Below are 26,055 nucleotides of genomic sequence, written 5' to 3' on the forward strand. Positions count from 1 at the left end.
TCTCACACCACCCCCAGCTGTCAGTGCAGACGGAATCAGGAACGCCACCAGTGCAGACTGATGGTCCTCACATCCCCAGAGAGACAGGATCAGAAGAAACGCCTGGACAAGCTACTGACCTGGGCAGCCATCCCCTCACCAGGCAGTCAGGATCCAGTCACTCAGTCAAGACCACTCACACAGCGCACCCGAGACCTGAACGATGGGCACTACAGACGCGCGTCTGACGGCGGCTCTAGGCTTCACAAGTCATCATTATGCAAACGCACAAGTCCACCACGCCTGCTACTTGAGAAGAACTCAGGGGAAAAAATCACAAGACCCGAAACCCAGAGACCACATGCTAAGGAAAGGTGCTTTATGTGTAGAACAGTCACTTCTTCACCCCAGAAGTCTAAGGACTTCCTGAGGCTCATTAAGCCTGAAAACTCCCGTTCCCCTATTTTAAGTTCTTTCTGCATCACAGGCAGACCCCGTTTAACACACCTCACAGATATTCTGGGTTTTGTTTTGCAACGTGAAGGCTTCTCTTAACCCTAGGTTGTCAGACAACGGTTAGCATCTTTTAGCAATAAAGTATTTTTAAATTAAGGTATGTACATTTTTGTCAATGGACATGATTTTGAGCAAGTTCCGGGACATGGTGATGGACAGGGAAGCCTAGTGAGCTGCAGTCCACGGGGTCACAAAGAGTCAGACACAACTCAGTGACTGAACAACAACAAAAATGTACATTTTTTAGACATAACGCTATTGTACACATAACAGATTATAATACAGTGTAAACCTAGTTTTTATTATTCACTGGGAAACCAAAACATTCACATGACTCACGTTAATGCTACGTTCACGTTACTGCAGGGTGCTGGAACCAAATGCACAATGTCTCTGAGGCCAGCCTGTATAAAACCAGCAATATCAAAGGCACCTTGCACGTCTCTGGACAAAAGGTAAGCTCAAAACAGTTCTTAAAGGCCACATCCATATGAGACGTCAACTCCAAATTCCAGAAGCAGAAAGCAAGGCTCCACAGTGATGCCTGGGGCTCCCCCGAACCCTCAGTCAGACCAGCAGCACCCACAGGGCTGTGCCACATGTACAAACAACCAGGATGGCCTCCACTTCCGCAACCAGCCATGGATCAGCACCGGAGCGCGAGGACGTCCCGTGGCCTAAACGGTGGTCCAAAACGAAGCGCCAGCGGCAGAAGCTACTCGAGGGCCGGTTTAGAGCTGCTCCCCACAAGCTTCAAAGTCACGAAGACAGTCAGAACCTCCCGAGCCTCTACAAGCACCTCACACCCTCACTGACTGGGGGTGGGAGGCACTGATGCTGCGACTTCCCTTTAAAACTTACCCGGGAGACTCTAACAGTCAGTGAGAATCTGGTTCTAGCATGTACTGCTCAAGTTTCTCAATATATTTCTGGCTCACGGCACTCTCAAAAGCACGATCCAGTATTCTTTCTCCCTTTTCTCTTTCTGGACCACACTACTCGGATTACAGGATCTCAGTTACCAACCAGGAGTCAAACCTGGGCCTGGCAGTGAAAGCACAAGGCCCTAACCACTGGGCCGCCAGGAATCCCTAATGGTCTACTGTTCTTGAACCACAGCTTTCCCCATGGAAGAGAAGCTTGGGTAAGAACACACAGGCTCGTGCTCCTGCCTGGAGAAGTTCTTTCAGCGTCTGTCCTAAAGCTGGTTTGGCGCGGCGGACTTCTCTGACTTTCGCTTGTCTGCATGGGCTTTCGTGTATGCACCTCCACTGACCCTATCACTCTGCTTGACCCCCCAAATTGCAAATGATTATTTTTTATTGTTAGGCTAATCATGTTCCCATTATGGCAGGCAATTGTAATTAGTTTTAATTTTTGTCTGGCTATTGATTGTAAAAACTGATAAACACATCTTTCGCTTTTGTGATTTCGTAACTATTACTCATTTAATATCATTGTATCATGATTGGTCAACAGAAAAACAATAGAATCCTGTATCACCAAGACTACCATTTAATAGAAAAGCCTGCTGCTGCTGCTGCTAAGTCACTTCAGTCGTGTCCGACTCTGTGTGACCCCATAGACGTCAACCCACCAGGCTCTCCTGCCCCTGGGATTCTCCAGGCAAGAACACTGGAGTGGGTTGCCATTCCCTTCTCCAATGCGTGAAAGTGACAAGTCAAAGTGAAGTCGCTCAGCTGTGTCCGACTCTTAGCGACCCCATGGACTGCAGCCCACCAGGCTCCTCCGTCCATGGGATTTTCCAGGCAAGAGTACTGGAGTGGGGTGCCATTGCCTTCTCTGAGAAAAGCCTGCAATCACCTGTAAAAACCTGTAAACAAGATGTATATCAGAATAATCTTGGAATTTTTGAAAAAATACAAATGCCCAGGTATTGCTTTTATTCTCCAAAGCCACAGCTGCGCTTCTGCTGAGCAGCCATGCTCAGAGACAACTGGACTGTCTGACCCTTTATCACGTCTGCTTCACTTTTTCTGTTTCACGCTCAGTGCTCCCATTTCATTTATGTTTTCCCATTTCTCCATCTCTTTTTTTTTTTGATGTTCTTTCTCAAGTCTTTATCAAACATAGGAGAAAAGTTTTTGTATACATATATATAATAACATGTATAATATATATTTTAGAAAACTTACAAATTTTCGCCTGTCAGAAAAATTTATGACATTTTGCTTCCACTTGTTTGAGTTAGTCTGAGTAGAATGCTGCTGCTGCTGCTAAGTCACTTCAGTCGTGTCCGACTCTGTGCGACCCCACAGACGGCAGCCCACCAGGCTCCCCCATCCCTGGGATTCTCCAGGCAAGAACACTGGAGTGGGTTGCCACTTCCTTCTCCAATGCGTGAAAGTGAAAAGTCAAAGTGAAGTCGCTCAGTCGCGTCCGACTTGTAGCGACCCCATGGACTGCAGCCTACCAGGCTCCTCCGTCCATGGAATTTTCCAGGCAAGAGTACTGGAGTGGGGTGCCACTGCCTTCTGATTAAAAAAAAAATAGATATGCAACAAGCAACAAAGGTCTACTGTATACCACAGGGAAGTACCGGCATTGTCTTATAATAATCTGTATACCACAGGGAACTACCGTCATTGTCTTATAATAATCTGTATACCACAGGGAACTACCGTCATTGTCTTATAATAATCTGTATACCACAGGGAACTACCGTCATTGTCTTATAATAATCTGTATACCACAGGGAACTACCGTCATTGTCTTATAATAATCTGTATACCACAGGGAAGTACCGTCATTGTCTTATAATAATCTGTATACCACAGGGAACCACCGTCATTGTCTTATAATAATCTGTATACCACAGGGAACCACCGTCATTGTCTTATAATAATCTGTATACCACAGGGAAGTACCGTCATTGTCTTATAATAATCTGTATACCACAGGGACCTACCGTCATTGTCTTATAATAATCTGTATACCACAGGGAAGTACCGTCATTGTCTTATAATAATCTGTATACCACAGGGAAGTACCGGCATTGTCTTATAATAATCTGTATACCACAGGGAAGTACCGTCATTGTCTTATAATAATCTGTATACCACAGGGAACCACCGTCATTGTCTTATAATAATCTGTATACCACAGGGAACCACCGTCATTGTCTTATAATAATCTGTATACCACAGGGAAGTACCGGCATTGTCTTATAATAATCTGTATACCACAGGGAAGTACCGTCATTGTCTTATAATAATCTGTATACCACAGGGAACCACCGTCATTGTCTTATAATAATCTGTATACCACAGGGAAGTACCGGCATTGTCTTATAATAATCTGTATACCACAGGGAAGTACCGTCATTGTCTTATAATAATCTGTATACCACAGGGAAGTACCGGCATTGTCTTATAATAATCTGTATACCACAGGGAAGTACCGGCATTGTCTTATAATAATCTGTATACCACAGGGAAGTACCGTCATTGTCTTATAATAATCTGTATACCACAGGGAAGTACCGTCATTGTCTTATAATAATCTGTATACCACAGGGAAGTACCGTCATTGTCTTATAATAATCTGTATACCACAGGGACCTACCGTCATTGTCTTATAATAATCTGTATACCACAGGGAAGTACCGTCATTGTCTTATAATAATCTGTATACCACAGGGAAGTACCGTCATTGTCTTATAATAATCTGTATACCACAGGGAAGTACCGTCATTGTCTTATAATAATCTGTATACCACAGGGAAGTACCGTCATTGTCTTATAATAAATCTGTATACCACAGGGACCTACCGTCATTGTCTTATAATAATCTGTATACCACAGGGAAGTACCGTCATTGTCTTATAATAATCTGTATACACAGGGAAGTACCGTCATTGTCTTATAATAATCTGTATACCACAGGGAAGTACCGTCATTGTCTTATAATAATCTGTATACCACAGGGAACCTACCGTCATTGTCTTATAATAATCTGTATACCACAGGGAAGTACCGTCATTGTCTTATAATAATCTGTATACCACAGGGAAGTACCGTCCTTGTCTTATAATAATCTGTATACCACAGGGACGTACCGTCATTGTCTTATAATAATCTGTATACCACAGGGAAGTACCGTCATTGTCTTATAATAATTCTGTATACCACAGGGAACTACCGTCATTGTCTATATAATCTGTATACCACAGGGACCTACCGTCATTGTCTTATAATATCTGTATACCACAGGGGAACTACCGTCATTGTCTTATAATAATCTGTATACCACAGGGAACTACCGTCATTGTCTTATAATAATCTGTATACCACAGGGAAGTACCGGCATTGTCTATAATAATCTGTATACCACAGGGAAGTACCGGCATTGTCTTATAATAATCTGTATACCACAGGGAAGTACCGGCATGTCTTATAATAATCTGTATACCACAGGGAAGTACCGTCATTGTCTTATAATAATCTGTATACCACAGGGAACAACCGTCATTGTCTTATAATAATCTGTATACCACAGGGAACCACCGTCATTGTCTTATAATAATCTGTATACCACAGGGAAGTACCGGCATTGTCTTATAATAATCTGTATACCACAGGGAAGTACCGTCATTGTCTTATAATAATCTGTATACCACAGGGAACCACCGTCATGTCTTATAATAATCTGTATACCACAGGGAAGTACCGGCATTGTCTTATAATAATCTGTATACCACAGGGAAGTACCGTCATTGTCTTATAATAATCTGTATACCACAGGGAATACCGGCATTGTCTTATAATAATCTGTATACCACAGGGAAGTACCGGCATTGTCTTATAATAATCTGTATACCACAGGGAGTACCGTCATTGTCTTATAATAATCTGTATACCACAGGGAAAGTACCGTCATTGTCTTATAATAATCTGTATACCACAGGGAAGTACCGTCATTGTCTATAATAATCTGTATACCACAGGGGACCTACCGTCATTGTCTTATAATAATCTGTATACCACAGGGAAGTAACCGTCATTGTCTTATAATAATCTGTATACCACAGGGAAGTACCGTCATTGTCTTATAATAATCTGTATACCACAGGGAAGTACCGTCATTGTCTTATAATAATCTGTATACCACAGGGAAGTACCGTCATTGTCTTATAATAATCTGTATACCACAGGGACCTACCGTCATTGTCTTATAATAATCTGTATAACCACAGGGAAGTACCGTCATTGTCTTATAATAATCTGTATACCACAGGGAAGTACCGTCATTGTCTTATAATAATCTGTATACCACAGGGAAGTACCGTCATTGTCTTATAATAATCTGTATACCACAGGGACCTACCGTCATTGTCTTATAATATCTGTATACCACAGGGAAGTACCGTCATTGTCTTATAATAATCTGTATACCACAGGGAAGTACCGTCATTGTCTTAAATAATACTGTATACCACAGGGACCAGTACCGTCATTGTCTTATAATAATCTGTATACCACAGGGAAGTACCGTCATTGTCTTATAATAATCTGTATACCACAGGAAGTTACCGTCATTGTCTTATAATAATCTGTATACTCCACAGGGACCTACCGTCATTGTCTTATAATAATCTGTATACCACATGGAAGTACCGTCATTGTCTTATAATAATCTGTATACCACAGGGAAGTACCGTCATTGTCTTATAATAATCTGTATACCACAGGGACCTACCGTCATTGTCTTATAATAATCTGTATACCACAGGAAGTACCGTCATTGTCTTATAATAATCTGTATACCACAGGGACGCTACCGTCATTGTCTTATTAATAATCTGTATACCACAGGAAGTACCGTCATTGTCTTATAATAATCTGTATACCACAGGGACGTACCGTCATTGTCTTATAATAATCTGTATACCACAGGAAGTACCGTCATTGTCTTATAATAATCTGTTATACCACAGGGAACCTACCCGTCATTGTCTTATAATAATCTGTATACCACAGGGAGAGTACCGTCATTGTCTTATAATAATCTGTATACCACAGGGACCTACCGTCATTGTCTTATAATAATCTGTATACCACAGGGAAGTACCGTCATGTCTTATAATAATCTGTATACCACAGGACCTACCGTCATTGTCTTATAATAATCTGTATACCACAGGGAAGTACCGTCATTGTCTTATAATAATCTGTATACCACAGGGACCTACCGTCATTGTCTTATAATAATCTGTATACCACAGGGAAGTACCGTCATTGCTCTTATAATAATCTGTATACCACAGGGAACTACCGTCATTGTCTTATAATAATCTGTACCACAGGGAAGTACCGTCATTGTCTTATAATAATCTGTATACCACAGGGAACTACCGTCATTGTCTTATAATATCTGTATACCACAGGGCAAGGTACCGTCATTGTCTTATAATAATCTGTATACCACAGGGAACTTACCGTCATTGTCTTTATAATATATCTGTTATACCACAGGGATAGTACCGGTCATTTGTCTTATAATAATCTGTATACCACAGGGAAGTACCGTCATTGTCTTATAATAATCTGTATACCACAGGCGAAGTACCGTCATTGTCTATAATAATCTGTATACCACAGGGAAGTACCAGTCATTGTCTTATAATAATCTGTATACCACAGGGAAGTACCGTCATGTCTTATAATAATCTGTATACCACAGGGAATACCGGTCATTGTCTTATAATAATCTGTATACCACAGGGGAAGTACCGTCATTGTCTTATAATAATCTGTATACCACAGGGAAGTACCGTCATTGTCTTATAATAATCTGTTATCCACAGGGAGAGTACCGTCATTGTCTTATAATAATCTGTATACCACAGGAAGTACCGTCATTGTTCTTATAATAATCTGTATCCACAGGGAACCACCGTCATTGTCTTATAATAATCTGGTATACCACAGGGAAGTACCGTCATTGTCTTATAATAATCTGTATACCACAGGGGAACGTACCGCCGTCATTGTCTTATAATAATCTGTATACCACAGGGAAGTACCGTCATTGTCTTATAATAATCTGTATACCACAGGGAACTACCGTCATTGTCTTATAATAATCTGTATACCACAGGGAAGTACCGTCATTGTCTTATAATAATCTGTATACCACAGGGAACTACCGTCATTGTCTTATAATAATCTGTATACCACAGGGAAGTACCGTCATTGTCTTATAATAATCTGTATACCACAGGGAAGTACCGTCATTGTCTTATAATAATCTGTATACCACAGGGAAGTACCGTCATTGTCTTATAATAATCTGTATACCACAGGGAACTACCGTCATTGTCTTATAATAATCTGTATACCACAGGGAAGTACCGTCATTGTCTTATAATAATCTGTATACCACAGGGAAGTACCGTCATTGTCTTATAATAATCTGTATACCACAGGGAAGTACCGTCATTGTCTTATAATAATCTGTATACCACAGGAAGTACCGTCATTGTCTTATAATAATCTGTATACCACAGGGAACTACCGTCATTGTCTTATAATAATCTGTATACCACAGGGAAGTACCGTCATTGTCTTATAATAATCTGTATACCACAGGGAAGTACCGTCATTGTCTTATAATAATCTGTATACCACAGGGAAGTACCGTCATTGTCTTATAATAATCTGTATACCACAGGGAACTACCGTCATTGTCTTATAATAATCTGTATACCACAGGGAAGTACCGTCATTGTCTTATAATAATCTGTATACCACAGGGAAGTACCGTCATTGTCTTATAATAATCTGTATACCACAGGGAAGTACCGTCATTGTCTTATAATAATCTGTATACCACAGGGAACCACCGTCATTGTCTTATAATAATCTGTATACCACAGGGAAGTACCGTCATTGTCTTATAATAATCTGTATACCACAGGGAAGTACCGTCATTGTCTTATAATAATCTGTATACCACAGGGAAGTACCGTCATTGTCTTATAATAATCTGTGATGGGAAGTCTGTATATGTACCACAGAATCACCAGGCTCCGTACCTGAAACACTGTAAGTCAACTATACTTCTACACAACATGTATATTAAGAAAGAAAGAACACAGACGACTCTAATACACTGAAACATCCCCCAGCCTGGACAGAGAGCAGGAGCAGACTCCTGCCACGCCTTCTCAGGCTCCGGCGCCCAGACACGGGTCCGAAGAGGCAGGAGGCGGCGGCGACGCAGCGCGTTTCTGAACCGCAACAACCGCCGCCCTGGAATCGCACAGGAGCTGCAGCAGCGAGAGCCGTCTGCACGCCCGCCACGGCCAAGCTCTCCGACGTGAAAGCACTGTGCCGACCCACCCGAATCAAATGCAGAGCCCACCCTCTCTGTGGACTTCTGAGCAGTACTAATTTCTGAATTCTGGAAACTCATCTCAGGGAACGTCACATCTGTTACCTTTTAAGTGGTTCACCATTTCACTCTAGAAAGGTCCATAAAGCAAGACAAAGAGAGCCTGGCCATTGCCATTGAAAAAAAAAGACTTTTTCAAGAAAAGTTATTAGAAGAATAACAGCAACTTGTTAAATATTTGTACAATTAGCAAGAGTGCATGCCAGGCCATTTCAGATCAAAACTGATCAAAAGCCACAACCTCCCTAAAATGGGGAAGGAAATAATCACCCAAGTCCAAGAAACCCAGAGTCCCAAACAGGATAAACCCAAGGAGAAGCACCCCAAGACACATATTAATCAAATTAACAAAGATCAAACACAAAGAACAAATATTAAAAGCAGCAAGGGAAAAACAACAAATAACACACAAGGGAATTCCCATAAGGATAACAGCTGATCTTTCAATAGAAACTCTTCAAGCCAGGAGGGAATGGCAAGACATACTTAAAATGATGAAAGAAAATAACCTACAGCCCAGATTATTGTACCCAGCAAGAATCTCATTTAAGTATGAAGGAGAAATCAAAAGCTTTTCAGACAAGCAAAAGCTGAGAGAATTCTGCACCACCAAACCAGCTCTCCAACAAATACTAAAGGATATTCTCTAGACAGGAAACACAAAAATGGTGTATAAACTCGAACCCGAAACAATAAAGTAAATGGCAACGGGATCATACTTATTAGTAATTACCTTAAACGTAAATGGGTTGAATGCCCCAACCAAAAGACAAAGACTGGCTGAATGGATACAAAAACAAGACCCCTACATATGTTGTCTACAGGAGACCCACCTCAAAACAGGGGACACATACAGACTGAAAGTGAAGGGCTGGAAAAAGATTTTCCATGCAAATAGGGACCAAAAGAAAGCAGGAGTAGCAATACTCATATCATATAAAATAGACTTTAAAACAAAGGCTGTGAAGAGAGACAAAGAAGGTCACTACATAATGATCAAACGATCAATCCAAGAAGAAGATATAACAATTATAAATATATATGCACCCAACATGGGAGCACCGCAGTATGTAAGACAAATGCTAACAAGTATGAAAGGAGAAATTAACAATAACACAATAATAGTGGGACACTTTAATACCCCACTCACACCTATGGATAGATCAGCTAAACAGAAAATTAACAAGGAAACACAAACTTTAAACGATACAATAGACCAGTTAGACCTAATTGATAGCTATAGGACATTTCATCCCAAAACAATGAATTTCACCTTTTTCTCAAGCGCACATGGAACCTTCTCCAGGATAGATCACATCCTGGGCCATAAAGCTAGCCTTGGTAAATTCAAAAAAATAGAAATCATTCCAAGCATCTTTTCTGACCACAATGCAGTAAGATTAGATCTCAATTACAGGAGAAAAACTATTAAAAATTCCAACATATGGAGGCTGAACAACACGCTGCTGAATAACCAACAAATAAAAAAAAAAAAAATAAAGCACAGAGATGGCCAGAGTATGAAAAATCATGAACTATCTACTAGAACCTTACTGAAAATGAAATAAAATGGTCAAGTTGGAAGTAAAAGGATTGGAAAAGATACACAAACAGTAACCAAAAAAAAAAAAAAAAATAGTAGTGTCTATATTAATATCAAGTAAAATTGATTTCATATCAAAGAAAATTACCAGAGACACAGAGAAACATTATATATTGATGAATCAATCCATTAAAAAGACATGGCAATTCTAAGTGCTTATATACCAAATGACAGAGTTGCAAATTATTTGATGCAGGAACTGGTAGAACTGAAAGGAGAAATAGACTGAAAATTAAAGTTGGCAAGTTCAACATCTCTCTCTAAACAATAGAGAGAACTAGACAGAAATCAGCAAGGATCTAGAAGAAATCAGCAATACCATCAAACATCAATGTCCAATCAACTATAATACTTCACCCAATAACAGCAGAATAAATATATTTTTAAAGGGTCTATGAACACATACCAAGATCATATCCCAAGCCATAAAATAAACCTAAACAAATTTAAAAAACTGAAAAAAAAAAAAAAAAGCCACAACTCAGTCAGCATGCGCCCGCGTGTCACCGTGCACAGACATGTGTGTGCACACACTGGGCCCCTCAGCACCAGCACTTCCACCTGGGCCCGCGCCCCGACGCCTCTCTCGTGTCCACATCATGTGAGTGAAGCGAGGAAGGCTCGGGATCTGCTCATTCTCTTCCTGGGGCGAGGCTGCAACCAGCAGCACGGCTACCTCAGGCTCGGCAGAGGCTCCTCGAGGTGGGCCTTCCCAGGGGACCAGGGCACGAGGGAGTCAGGGGCCCCGCTGACTCCTCCGCCAAGCTACGGCCACACGAGAGGCCTTTCCACCGCCGCCAACACCTGCGGCGAGCTCACAGCCAGCTCGCCTGCCCAAGGGGGAGGTGCCGTGAGCCCACCTGCACCAGCTCGCTCAGCATGTCCACGTTTCTGAAAATGGTGAACCAGAACTCCGGAATGCCTCTGGGGGCAGGCTCTTCTGCTGCTGCTGCTTCTTTTTCTGCTATGACTGCTTTATTTTTCATATCTCCCTAAAAACACAAAGATGCAAAACAGAATACTTATTATGAAGCAACAAGTTTACAGATTTTGCAGTAGCTTATTTAATACAGAATATAGTTTCAGAATCCCATTAAAACCTCTATCAAACTCCTTGTCTTTGAATCTGCATCTCCAGGACCACTGTGCCATCACACACTCAAATGTCTCGGAGAAACAAAGCCTTTCAGGCATCCATATCCGGATGTAATTCCTCAGTATAATTCTAGACCACGGGGAGCAGAGCTGGGGACTGGCACAGGCCCCCAACAGGGAGAGGCCGCCCAGCGCTGGCTCGCCATCCACCCGGGACAATCACCAGCAGAGGACACTCCAGGACCTCCACAACAGAAATGCCTGCCACGCTGCACACCCAAGCTGCAGGGGTGTAGGGACAGAGGCAGCGTGCAAACAGCAGGGTGGTGAGAGGAAGGTGCTGTGCCCGAGAGGAAGGGAGTCTTTGCTATGTCACAGCCCTGATGCGTGCTTCTCAGGGGCAATGATGACAGGGGTCTTCAAGCTAGCAGAGGCAGATTCTCCTCCCATAGTGAAGACCTGATGCACAGCTATCCACAGGCACAGCTTCAGCTACATCAGACTTGACATGTTTGTAAATGATCAAAAAGACACACAGCGACCAAAAATAACATAAAAAACCTCTCTGAACGTTTACACTATGGGGTAGAAAGACGACTTCCAAATGTGCTATCGGGCAACAGAGCTCACCGGATCGTGCTGGGGCTCCCACAGCACTGGACTGGCGCCCGTCACCAGCCCCAGGAGAAGGCTGCCAGCAGGGGGGTCAGAGCACGTGGCCCGAGGAGCACCTTCCAGCGTCCAGCGGTGAGAGGCACCAGGGCCACTCCGCCAGCACTGAGCTCCTGTGTGCTCTGCCCACCGCAGCCCTGCCTCCAGGGCCTGCCCCACCAGGCGCGCTGTTCTCTGCCCTCGTGGGTCTCTGCCTCCTTCACCTCCCCAACGGTCTGCACTACACGTGGGTGCCCGACGGCCGAGAAGGGGGACAGTGTCTGGTGACTGCCAGGGCCAGTCAGACGCCAGACTTGCAAGCCACCCTGTTTCACCGTCCTGAAGACACCTAAACACTCAACCTAAGGGTGAAGCCACGCCTGCTGTTAGGAGCGCTCCTCTGCGTAGAGTAAAACCATTTTATTTCTTTTTTCACCCATCCCCCACTGCACTGCACAGCTTGGGACCTCAGTTCCCCAGACCAGGACTAGAACCGGGCCGTGGCGGAGAAAGCACCAGGCCCTAACCACTAGACCACCACCCAAGGCCGTCTTGTTTGCAGCAGCACTGAAACAGAACGCCAGTGGCGCCCACGAAGAAGAAACTTACGGCCAACTTGTCCTCCTCTTCAGTCTCACTGTGCCACTCAGACTCTGCGTCTGTGGGCTCAACGTCACCAGTGATGAATTCCCTTCTCTAAGAGTAAAAAATAAGATCTTACAGTTATTCAGAAACTCGAGAGTCAAGACAATGAACCTGTAAATAATGTGAATGAAAAGACTGAAAACTGGATGCCTTTATAGCTTGTTTTGGAGAAGGCAATGGCACCCCACTCCAGTACTCTTGCCTGGAAAATCCCATGGACGGAGGAGCCTGGTGGGCTGCAGTCCATGGGGTCGCTAAGAGTCAAGACACGACTGAGCGACTTCACTTTCACTTTTCACTTTCATGCACTGGAGAAGGAAATGGCAACCCACTCCAGTGTTCTTGCCTGGAGAATCCCAGGGATGGGGCAGCCTGATGGGCTGCCGTCTATGGGGTCACACAGAGTCGGACACGACTGAAGTGACTTAGCATAGCATAGCATAGCATAGCTTGTTTTAAGATGCTAAGTTTTGAGGCTTAAAGTCAGACATTCAGTGATCCCCGGGTATTTCTGGATGTCTTTCCAGGAGAAAGATCTGAAACTCACTAACAGCACCTGACCTTGTCGAAGAGAGGCTGGTATAAGGCTGCGTACTTCCTCTCCAGGTCATGAACTTCTTCATAGAACTTGGCTTCTATATGCGCACATTTCACCTGGAGCTGCTTCAATGCATTGATTCTTCTTTTTACTGCTTTAGGTAAACTAGAGAGGGGAAAAGAATCCAGATGAATGCGAAGTAAGTACTTATTTTTTTTTTTTTTTTTACTACAATATTAACATAGAATTAACATCCCCACCATGAAACAGAGCTTCTAAAAATCATTAAGAACAAACAAGTTTGCTTCAAATGTCAAACGACTAGAACGGTTGGCGTTGAGCTCTTCGGCAACTTCTCACGCAGTTGTAAGAGGATCAGCCTCGATGACTGCTCTCAGTTGGTCGTTGTCAGCTACTGATGACCGGCCACTACTCTCCTCATCTAAAGGCTCTCGTCTGCTTTGCAAAACTTCTTGAACCACCACTGCACTGTACATTCATTAGCAGTTCCTGGGCCAGAGGTGATGTTGATGTTATGAGTTGTCTCCCCTGTTAACTATCCATCTTGAACTTGAATAAGAAAATCACTCAAATTTGTTTTTTGTCTTACATCATTTCCATAGTCTAAAATAAATATAAACAGCAAATATTATCACATAAAATGAGAAATGTGCAATAAAATGATGTATAACATAAAAAAAAAAAAAGAACAAACACCCACCCCCACCAAGAGCAGGGTGGTAGGGGAAGAGGAAGCTGAAAAGATAATTCACAAAAAATACTGGACTGACCAAAAAGTTCCATTGCTTTTTCAGTTCAGTTCAGTCGCTCAGTCGTGTCCGACTCTTTGCGACCCCATGAATCGCAGCACACCAGGCTTCCCTGTCCATCACCAACTCCCGGAGTTCACTCAGACTCACGTCCATCGAGTCAGTGATGCCATCCAGCCATCTCATCCTCTGTCGTCCCCTTCTCCTCCTGCCCCCAATCCCTCCCAGCATCAGAGTCTTTTCCAATGAGTCAAATCTTCGCATGAGGTGGCCAAAGTACTGGAGTTTCAGCTTCAGCATTATTCCTTCCAAAGAACACCCAGGACTGATCTTCAGAATGGACTGGTGGGATCTCCTTGCAGTCCAAGGGGCTCTCAAGAGTCTTCTCCAACACCACAGTTCAGAAGCATCAATTCTTCAGCGCTCAGCTTTCTTCACAGTCCAACTCTCACATCCATACATGACCACAGGAAAAACCATAGCCTCAAATAGACGGACCTTTGTTGGCAAAGTAATGTCTCGGCTTTTCAATATGCTATCTAGGTTGGTCATAACTTTCCTTCCAAGAAGCAAAGCGTCTTTTAATTTCATGGCTGCAGTCACTATCTGCAGTGATTTTGGAGACCCAAAAAATAAACTCTGACACTGTTTCCACTGTTTCCCCATGTTATTTCCCATGAAGTGATGGGACCAGATGCCATGATCTTCGTTTTCTAAATGTTGAGTTTTAAGCCAACTTTTTCACTCTCCTCTTTCACTTTCATCAAGAGGCTTCTTAGTTCCTCTTCACTTTGTGCCATAAGGGTGGTGTTATCTGCATATCTAAGGTTATTGATATTTCTCCCGGCGATCTTGATTCCAGCTTGTGCTTCTTCCAGCCCAGCGTTTCTCATGATGTACTCTGCATATAAATTAAATAAGCAGGGTGACAATATACAGCCTTGATGTACTCCTTTCCCTATTTGGAACCAGTTTGTTGTTTCATGTTCAGTTCTAACTGTTGCTTTTTAAGTAAATATAAAAGCCATTTTTCATTTTCATCAAAAATTTCATTGAACAACATATTCAGTGTTTTTTTCTGCTACCTTCTGCCATTTTTCAGGCAACCTCATAACTCCATTTATTTATTCACTGGCTCTGCTGCCTCTCTGTTGCTGCACTGAATCTTCTCTGGCTGGCGAGCAGGCGCTGCTCTCTAGTTGGCCCCTCAGGTCAGGGGCTTCTATTGCTGAGCGCAGGCTTCAGCAGTTGCAGCATCAGGACTCAGGAGTCAAGGCTACTGGGCTCTGGAGCACAGGCTTGAGAGCTGGGTCATGTGGGCTTAGCTGCTCCGAGGCGTGTGGGATCTTCCCGGATCAGGGATCAAACCTGTATCTCCTGCTTTGGCAAGCAGATTCTTTATGACTGTGCCACCAGAAAAGCTGCTTTTTATCTTTTTGAGCCAAAAGAACTGTTCCAAGTGCCTTTTACAGTCTTCCAGGGAAGTGAAATTTTTTTCCATTAAAACAATTTCGTAAAGACCAAAATAAGTGGAAATTGGAAGGTGCAAGGTCTGGTGAATATGGCGGATGAACCAGAACTTCCTAGCTGAGCCTTTGCCTGGTCGTCAAAGAAACACACGGTCTTACACTATCCTGACGAAGGAGCACGTGCTCGCTGGTGACTAACCCCGGACGCTGTCAGTCGAATGCTGCTTTCAGCTGGTCTAACTGGGAGAAGGCAATGGCAACCCACTCCAGTGTTCCTGCCTGGAGAGTTCCAGGGGTGGGGGAGCCTGGTGGGCTGCAGTCTTTGGGGTCGGACACGACTGAAGTGACTTAACAGCAGCACCAAGTGGGCGCAGTACTTGTTGGGATTAACTGCTCGGTCTTCCGGAAGGCGCTCGTGACGCAGGACGCCTCTCCAATCCTCCATACACACTGTGTCACCTCCGCTGGGTGAAGGCTGGTCTGTGGTGCGGCTGCTGAGGGGTCATTTCACGTGCCCTATGATCTCTTCCATTCCACATTCTTGTACACTATCTACTTTCCATCTCCCGTCACAATTTATTTTAAAAACAAAACGTTCTCATCACATTTAGGTAGAGTAAGGTGAGGAAGTGTTAGTTGCTCAGTCGTGCCCAACTCTTTGCAACCCCATGGATTGCAGACCACCAGGCTCCTCTGTCCATGAGATTTTCCAGGCAAGGATACTGAAGTGGGTTGCCATTTCCTTCTCCAGGAGATCTTCCCAATCTAGGGATCAAACCCAGGTCTCCTGTACTACAGGCAGATTCTTTATTGACTGAGCTACAAGGGAAGCCCATTTAATTTAAGGAGAGAATCACATGTCGAGGTTTTTTTCACTTAACTTACGTGGAGCCTAAATATCAAAGTGATTAACGTAACCAACTTGTGCGAATGATTGTCAGTGCCTGAGGTGGACACTTGGATACAGGCTGCCTCCTGCAGACGGTAACGCTGACTGCCGTCAGTTAACGTCTCAATTTGATCACCATCAATTTCAACTAGTCTACCCGACCTTGGAGCGTCATCCAGCAAGAAACCTCAGCATGAAACCACTTTTGATACTTTGATCAGTCACAGCACCCTCTCCATATATTGCACAAATCCTTTTTTGTCTCTGACAAACAACGTTCAAACTACCACACAAATGCACTCATCTCACATGCTAGCAAAGTAATGCTCAAAATTCTCCAAGCCAGGCTTCAACAGTACATGAACCAAGAACTTCCAGATGTTCAAGCTGGATTTAGAAAAGGCAGAAGAAGCAGAGATCAAACTACCAACATCTGCTAGATCCGTGAAAAACCAAGAGAGTTCTACTTTATTGACTACGCCCAAGCCTTTGACTGTGTGGATCACAACAAACTGGAAAATTGTTGAAGAGATGGTAATACCAGTCCGCCTGACCTGCCTCCTGAGATATCTGTATGCAGATCAAAAAGCAACAGTTAGAACCAGACAAAGAACAACGGACTGGTTCCAAATTGGGAAAGGGGTACGTCAAGGCCATATATTGTCACCCTGCTTATTTAACTTATATGCAGAGTACATCATGCGAAATTCCGGGCTGGATGAATCTCAAGCTGGAATCAAGATTGCCGGGAGAAATATCAATAACCTCAGATATGCAGATGACACCACCCTTGTGGCAGAAATCGAAGAGGAACTAAAGAGCCTCTTGATGAAGGTGAAAGAGAAAAGTGAAAAAGCTGCCTTAAAACTCAATGTTCAAAAACTAAGATCATGGCAACTGGTCCCATCACTTCATAGCAAACAGATGGGGAAACAACGGAAACAGTCACAGGCTTTTTTTTCTTGGGCTCCAAAATCATTGTGGACAGTGATGTAGCCATGAAATTAAAAGACGCTTGCTCTTTGGAAGGAAACCTATGACAAGTATTAAAAAACGGAGACATTACTTTGCTCACAAAGGTCCATCTAGTCAAAGCTATGGTTTTTCCAGCAGTCATGTACGGATGTGAGAGCTGGACCATAAAGAAGGCTGAGCACCAAAGAATTGATGCTTTTGAACTGTGGTGTTGGAGAAGACTCTTGAGAGTCCCTTGGACTGCAAGGAGATCAAACTAGTCAATCCTAAAGGAAATCAACCCTGAATATTCATTGAAAGGACTGATGCTGAAGCTGAAACTCCAATACTTAGCCAACCTGATGTAAGAACCAACTCACTAGAGAAGACTTTGATGCTGGAAAAGACTGAAGGCAGGAAGAGAAGAGGGCGGACAGAGGATGAGACGGCTGGATGGCGTCACCGACTTGATAGACGTGAGTTTGAGCAAGCCCCGGGAGATGGTAAAGGTCATAGAAACCTGGAGTGCTGCAGTCCATGGGGCTGAAGAGTCAGACACAGCTGAGCGACTGGACAACCACCATCACTTCCAGAACCATCTTACAGGAAGAAGTCGAAATTTCTTTTGCCAACCTAACACAAATAATCAAACACGGCAGAAAGGCCCAAATCACAAAATATCCAAAAGAATTTAAATTTAAAAGAATTGCTGTCTTGGACTTCCCTGATGGTTCAGTGGGTAAGACCCTACCTTCCAATACTGGGGACACAGGTTCGATCCCCGGTCTGGGAAGATCGCACATGCCACTGGCAGCCTAGTCCGTGTGCCACAACTACCGAACCTGCTCCTGAGCAGGAGAAGCCCCGCTGCCCGCAACTCGAGGAAGCCTGCACACGGCAGAAGATAAACTAACAATAAAATGGAAAGTAAAACAAAACAAAACTGCTATCTTTTATCAAATTGGCAATTAAAAAAAAAAATTCCCAGGTTTGATGAAGCTGAGGGCAGAGGCCCTCTTACTGACCCATTTTTCTTAAGGACAAATGAGAACCTTGAAAATATCCTTTGTCTCAACTTCTCCTCAGAATTTAGTCTAAGAAAACAACCAAATATTTATGGACTGGATGACCGCTGATGTCAAAGTTAAAGACTGGGAACAGGGACAAGATGAACAGGATGAAAACAGGGCCGGTGTACAACGTGTTCCCAAAGAATCAGTGCTCCTACCAGCACAGCAAAGGAGAAACCAGAGACAACAGGCGTCGTGCTGAGCCAGAGCGCGACGGGCGCCTCAGCCCTTCGGCACTCTTTACCTTCTAAGAAGTAGCTTCATTTGGGTGCCTTACTGTTATAAATCATAAGAGGGGGAGAAAAACACTGTAAATCCATCAAAATCATGTATTTAACCCAAAGCCCTGAGTCACAACCTGGAAAAAACAGCAGACTCCTGGGCCTTCAAAGATGCACACAGCCCCTGCTTCGGGCCTGGGTCCCGCCTGGAGTCCTCCTCCGGGGGGGGGGGGGGGGGGGTGGGCAGGCATCAGGCTAGGAGGACACAGCGCCCGCAGCTCTCAACACGGCACTGCTCAGAAGGTGCGGCCGTCCAGGGGGCCGGGACCATGGCCGTCAAAACCCACTCAAGTCCCTTATGTGTAAGAGGGCAGCGTGTGCACACATATAACCTCAGCATGTCCTTCCATATACTGTAAATACAACGTGAATGCTATGTAAATAGTTCTCCTTTCTGCAACTTCCTGGAAAAATTCTGTCCCCCAATGTTTGATCCTCCGTTGGCTGAATCTGCAGATATGGACGGCCTAGTGTCCTGGGACAGCCTCGATCACAGAGGCCCCATCTTGGGACAACCAGGCAAGTGCAGTGTGGACAGAGGTGGTGCACCCCAGGCTCCCAACCACAGAAACTGAGCAAGATGCCCGGAGAAGGCAGGGCAGGAATTTATGGCACTGAACACATCAACACCTGCACTTCTCTTCCACACTAATTACGCAACTTAGAGGTTAACTTCGTACTCTTCAAATCAGAACAACACGGGGCTCAAGCCAACTGGACTCGACACGGTTCCCAGCTGGCCTCCAAACAGTGGCATCACCCGCGCAGCCTTGTCCCCACGACAGGCACCTCACACGCAGCACGCAACACGGGGCTAGTTCCACCCCACGGACCGCCTGCCGTTCCGTCTCCTCTCAGCCAGCGCCCCCACGCACCCAGGGTCTGCAGCAGGAAAGGAGAAACCAACGTTCTCGCTCGTTTCCCCGGCTCACCCCAGGTCACCGCCTACCACCACACACACCGATCCAGTCTGCAGCCCCTCACAGAACCCCTCCCTCGAGCTCATCTCCCGGAACACCCTCTCTCTGGGCAGAGCAGACCCCCAGCGTGCCCTGCCTGTGACATCACCCCGTTCTGTGCGGGGGCGCCCGTGGAGACGGTGGACACACTGAGGCCCAGCCCTGCCCTGCAAAGGCCGTCCAAAGGCCCCAAGCACGGGCGTCCTCACACGCCCGGGACAGGGCTTGCCCAAGTGAGCAGGCCTGGCGCCACAGGCTGGCGGGGCCGAGCAGGCAGCACGGGCTCCCTGGGCCCCCCTCCGGCCCTTCCTGCACAGGTGAAGTCCTCTCAAGGCTCCAGGACGGCCCAGGGAGCCCGACCCGCCATACCACCTTCACCACAGGCCTGCGTCCTCTGCCAGGCTTTAACCCACGCTCGTCTCTGGAGCCCCAGGGCCTGCTCTCACAGCAGGCAAGGTCTACTGAATGAAAGCATACTTATTGTTAATCTTAAGAACCCAAAGAGTTTTCTTTCTTTGTTTCTTAAAGTTGCATCAAGTCTCGTTCAGGGCATACTTACGTCTCGATGTAGCTTGAAGGAGTGTGGGAGACGTTGTCAAGTCGTTCCTGCAAAGCTGCCAAAACTTGAGGATTCTGCATTACCTGATCTGTGAGCTTTTCTGTTAAGAGTTAAAAAAAAGACAAAGCCAAAAAAACATAACATACACCCACCACACAACAGTCAATAGTAAAAAACATTTTTTTCAAAAATAATTATTTTTTGGAGAAGGAAATGGCTACCCACTCCAGTATTCTTGCCTGGGAAATCCCATGGACAGAAGAGCCTGGCAGGTTACAGTCCATGGGGTCACAACCGAGCAACTAAACAACAAAATACTACGGCACACAGAGCTGTGACAAAGTGAAAAGTGTCAAAACACTTATTTTTAAAGGGTTTTAAAGGCATAACCTACGTCAGTCACCAAGTGGGCGGTTACGAACGTACACAGGGCGCTCGAGGGTCCTGCCCTCGCCTGAGCGATGGAAGCCCCCACCTCCCAGCGAGAACATGGTCACCAGTCACACACACGCTGTGCTGACCCCCAGTGAACAGAGCACCCTGAGGGCCATCAGCCCTCCTGAGAACCGGCACAGCCCTGGCTCATGACACACGCTCTGCCCTGAACCGACCAGCCCTCAGCGACATTACAGAAACCCAGAGTCTGCGTCCTCACCTGACTCGAGAGGAAGCACAGACCCAGAGCACTGCCCACCCTTCTGTAAGACGGTGACGAGAGCAAGCTGAATACGACAGCAGGCACTCTCTTTTAACATTTAACTACAAGGACAGTGGCTAACATGAAGCACTGTGCACGTATATGACACAGATGTGACTGTGTGTCTGTAGAACTGTACACACGCACAGCACGTAAATACTGAACACACAGACGCACAGCTCTGGCTCCAGCCGCCGAAAGGCCTATAAACCGACAGCACATATGTTCTGGTTTCTAAATCTCTGTCCCCACTAAAAGACACAGGGCTCCTGGCATAAATGTGGACTTCAGGTCTGGGGCAAGGAAAGCTCAACAGACAGTGGAACATCCCCTGTGCCACAACGGCAGAGAGGACCCAAAACGGATGGAGACGAAGCAAAGGGGCACGGAGGCCAGCTCTAAGGGGCCTCCACAGGCCACATGGGACAACCTGCACCCCAAAAAGAATAACGATGGCAAATAATAGAACACAGAACAAAAAGCAAACCCATGAGTCTACATAATGTTAGAAAGGGACAACGGGAAGTGCTTCTTTACGGATTTTATCTGTCAGTCAGATTGACAGAAGCAGGAGAACACCCTCTGCTGCCCACCAAGGTCATCCCCGATCCAGCTAGGACCATCAGTGCTGTCCGAATCCCCATGCGAGCGTCTCAGGGTAGGCAAGAGGCCCACAGAACGAGGTGTCTGACAGCCTGGTGACTACAAGGTCCCTGTCAGTGGAGAGACTGGCAGACGCAGACTTCCCCCGTCAGCCTGAGGTGCCTGCTGGTCACCTGACTTCTGCCGGGTCTGAATGAAGCGCTGGCCTTCATTTTAATCATTCTAACTCCGCTAAAGCCTCTGAAGTACAATAACCCAGAACTTGAATTCCTTGTTCTATTTTACTAAAAGGTTCAAGAGTAGGAGCCCCCACTCTGCATACAAGTTCACCAGAGGCTCACCCTCCCACACGCAGCACTAACCTGTATTACTTGCATTTTTAGCAGCTTCCAAGGAATCTGAAGGAACACCATCTGAAAAACTAAAATCGTATATTTAAAAGTATTAGTCTCCACAAAGTTTCAAGACAGACAACACGGGCCATTTTTCTTATCTAACGAGAGCCGTCAGCTGCAGCACCTGATGACACCTGGCCCCAGCGCACCAACTAAAATGTACACTCCAGCAAGCAGAGACCGCTCTGCCTTACCTGTTATCTGCCATCTGAATGTCTTTATCTCCTACAAATTAAAAAAGAATGAACATTACTACAACATTACTACAAACATTCACAAACAAAAGCATTTCAAACCCGTTCTTCTAACACTGACTTTCTGAGATGAGGGTGAGGACCTCCCAGGGAGGGAATGCTCTGGGGCGCTGGGAACGTTCCAGACCTTGAATGGGGTACTGGTTACCTGGATACATACACTTGTCGAAACTCAGCAAATTATACAAACTATATGCGTTTCAGTGCAAGCACATTTCGCTCATAAAACATTTCTCTTGTTCGCACTAAAACGACCAGATTTCAGAATAATGACAATTAATCAATTTTAACTTGTGTTTATACCAAGTTTTAGAAACAGGAACACTTATTTATGGTAGGCCAATTATTTCAGAGTAATTCAAAGCATTTACTGGTGTTCATATTGTTTTTAAACTGCAACTTACGTGATGAGTTTAAAATTTTATTACGTATGGTCCTTTTTTTTTTTCCTGGCAAGGCACATCTATTTTGGATGGTCTTTTAATACTCAGAACCACTCTGTAAAATAGGTACTACCGCTATGGGCATAAAAAGGCTGAGGAACTTCCTCTGTCACAAAACTGAAACCGTCTGGGACTGAATCTACGAGTTGTACACTGAAGATGCAGTGCTTGTGTGAAAGCACCATGTAACACACTCAGGATGATCCCACTCTCACAAGAGACATAAAGACAAGACCAGCTCCACATCAGGGGACTGTCTACCCATAAAAGGCGGGTTCTAAGACCTTTACTCCTCAGAGACCCTGACAGTAACCCTATCCAAATGCACAGGTAAAAAGAGTCGGGCTTGGTGATCAACCTTCTTAGTCCTACGTTTAGCAACAACCCCCCATCCCGGGGCTCCGAGGGGCATTTTCGGGCTGATAGCTGGTGGATGTCTCCTTCCTGGGCATCTGAACAAAGCAGAAACCCTTTAATCAGTGCCCTGGGGTCAAAGAGAACAATAACCCTTCCTAGTTAGGAAAAATAGCTCCAACTGGAATTTATGAACTACAACTGCTTTAACTGCATCTTGTTTCAAAATAAAACATGCTAACTAGTGGCGGCTCAGCCGGTAAAGAATCCGCCTGCAATGCCGGAGACCTGGGTTCGATCCCTGGGTCGGTATATCACCTGGAAAAAGAAATGGCAACCCACTCCAGTATTCTTGCCTGGAAACTCCTAGGGACAGATGAGCCTGGCGGGTCCACGGGGTTGCAAGAGTCAGACACAACTGAGCAACTGAACTACTACCAACTATTTTAAGAATTGAACATAGTACATAAATGTTACATTATCTTTTTCAAAAGCTAAACGATTTAAGCAAATGAAAACCAGCAATGGAAAAACACTCTCCAAGGGTCCCCATCACCTCCTACTGAGTCCACAGTCACCCCACACAGAAACTCGAATCCCCGTGCTTCCCAGCTCAGCTCCCCTGCAGTCGGCCGCATGCATACAGCTGCACCCGGGCTACTCCCAGGCTTATATTCTGCCGTTTCACATACTATAAACGCAAAACACGAGACAGGCAGGCCTTCAAAACGACATCTGATGACATGTTAAAAGCTAACATACTTAGCTTTTACCAGCTGTTAAATACCAAAGCCTTTTCCCCCAGGATGTACCTCTGGTAGTGTCTACATGAAGACATCTCAGTTTACAGGGCTTCCCCCATCCCAGGTTAGTCTTCACAGCAACAGGAGATTGTGACTGCAGGATTCCTGGGCCAAAGACTAGGAAAGGATTCTGACACCTACTGCCAAGTTGGTTAATCACTGAAACCAGCGATCACTTGGCTACGTAAGTAAACCCTGCACCGCCTAACACACACATGCCCCAACCCCTTCTGTGCAGACGGCACGCAGCACCTGCTCCCTGCTGCAGCAGCCTCACTGCCGGCTTAACAGCCACGGCCCACTTTCACCACCCTATCAGGCCACACCCGATGCCAACCCCTTCCGTGCTGGCGAGGGACGTGCGTAAGGCGCCTCCCCACACGGACTCGAGCAAGGAGGCGCACCCCGGGGCACAGAGGACGACGCTGAGGGAGGGGAAGCTGAGGTGCCTGACCCGAGGCCACACGGCTAGCACGGTGTGTTTCTGTCAATCTAGAAGTGTTAGGGGACGCATACTGATCGAAACTGCCCACCCTGGCCAGGCACCATAGTAACCATCTGCGTGAGTTGTTTTACAAGAGGTCCTGCTAAGGAACATGGAACTAATAAGCCACCACCAACCGAAAGAATTCGGGAAAGGTCAAAAGGAGACACATGTCCGACCACCTCCCAGAATCCTTCTCTCTGACATCCATCTTGGCTGAACAAGGCATGCACCACCAGGAAGGTCTCCGAGTCAGAATGACTGGTTAAGGACAACCCGGAAACTAATCTGGACTCTTCTTCGCTGAGACTGACATCCTGACCACTCGGGGTACTCAGGGGCCAGCTTGCCTGCCAATGGACCAGACCCAGCGGCCACAACTGGGACCCTTTTGTCCCTGGTCTCCTCCTGACGCAGACAACTGGCCAGAGTGCCCTGACTGGGTAAGGAATAAGAGACTTTATTGACCTCTCTCCCCTTCCCTCTCCTTAACCCTTCCTATCCTTCCCTGTTTTTCTAGTCCCCCGATTCTGGACGCAGGAATCTGGTCGAAGGGCCTCAGCCCGAGATGACGATTGGAGACTGATCACCTCCTCTTGGCAGAGAACTCGAATTCTGGTTCTGGTCTGGTCTGATTGCTGGTAGGGCCGAGTTCCAGTCCTCCCTTCTCCGGAGGCCCAGGGTAAAGTCCCGTAACGCCTGGGTGTCTGTAGGTGGCAGGAGATGTCTATAAGGCCACCCCTTTTGCCCCGCTCTCCCGCCTCCTCCCTCTTCTTCTTTCAACCTGGCTTCCTTTCCTCCCTTTGAAATCTTTGAAGACCTGAGATATTTTCCTTTGTTAGTACTTGGATCTGAAGTTGTGTCTCTATAGGAGGTTTTCTGAGAGACTGTATTCTTGTGTTTAAGGGAGTGTCTGATGAGGACTGCCAGGTTTACATGTGTGTGTTTTAACTCTGTGTTCTGTGTTGTGATTTTTGATGGCCATTTTGCTTTGTCTGGCCACCATTTGGTTTAGACCTGCTGCCATTTTGTTAGAACTTGATTTTCTTTCTCTGTGCCTTGAGACCAGGGCTCTCAGGAACACTTATCCAGACCATCTCTAACCCCTGAGACTGAGGGAAAATGGGGAAAAGCCTTTAAAAATTTTATTTCAACTGTTTTTTTATGAACTAGTAAATTTTATATTGTAATACCTAATTCATGACTAAACTTAGAAAATAAAGCTAGATCTTGTGTTGTATCTGTCTAAATATGTCTTGGTATGTCTTTGTCTCTGGATAATATTTTTGAGATTAATTTGTAAATGAGCTCTATTTAACTGGCTTAAAGAAAAGAGCTTACAAATCAAATAATTCTAAATTAAACAATAAATTCCAGGTTCATGTGAACTGGGAAATATTCAGTATTAAATACCTGATATTAATGTTTGTTTGTTAACCTATCTAATATAAACATGTCTTAGAATAATTAACATTAAGTAAAATATTTTCATTGTACCTGGGTTTAATATGTTAAATATTATCATACCTGTTACAAGTTTGTTAATAAGGAAATTACCTTGAGTGAAGCAACTTCTAAAAAAAAATGCCCCACACTATGCAGTGTGGAGGTTTGGGGCTCGGTAGTTTT

At 45.1% G+C, this 26,055-nt stretch overlaps 1 protein-coding gene across 4 annotated transcripts in view; it reads right to left on the minus strand.

The window, feature by feature from the left end:
- The window catches only part of NAP1L4 (nucleosome assembly protein 1 like 4), a 58,144-nt gene that overhangs the window by 16,735 nt on the left and 15,354 nt on the right, over positions 1-26,055 (minus strand). For all 4 annotated transcript variants that reach the window (XM_027532612.1, XM_027532614.1, XM_027532611.1 and 1 more), the window contains exons 2-7: positions 22,283-22,313; positions 22,056-22,114; positions 20,394-20,493; positions 13,466-13,607; positions 12,869-12,955; positions 11,374-11,505 (exon numbers count right to left, since the gene is read on the minus strand). In XM_027532612.1, the coding sequence (XP_027388413.1) occupies positions 11,374-11,505; positions 12,869-12,955; positions 13,466-13,607; positions 20,394-20,493; positions 22,056-22,114; positions 22,283-22,313 (551 nt within the window). The remainder of the gene's footprint in view (positions 1-11,373; positions 11,506-12,868; positions 12,956-13,465; positions 13,608-20,393; positions 20,494-22,055; positions 22,115-22,282; positions 22,314-26,055) is intronic.

The sequence above is a fragment of the Bos indicus x Bos taurus genome, chromosome 29, assembly GCF_003369695.1.
Source record: "Bos indicus x Bos taurus breed Angus x Brahman F1 hybrid chromosome 29, Bos_hybrid_MaternalHap_v2.0, whole genome shotgun sequence".
Lineage (NCBI taxonomy): Eukaryota > Metazoa > Chordata > Mammalia > Artiodactyla > Bovidae > Bos > Bos indicus x Bos taurus.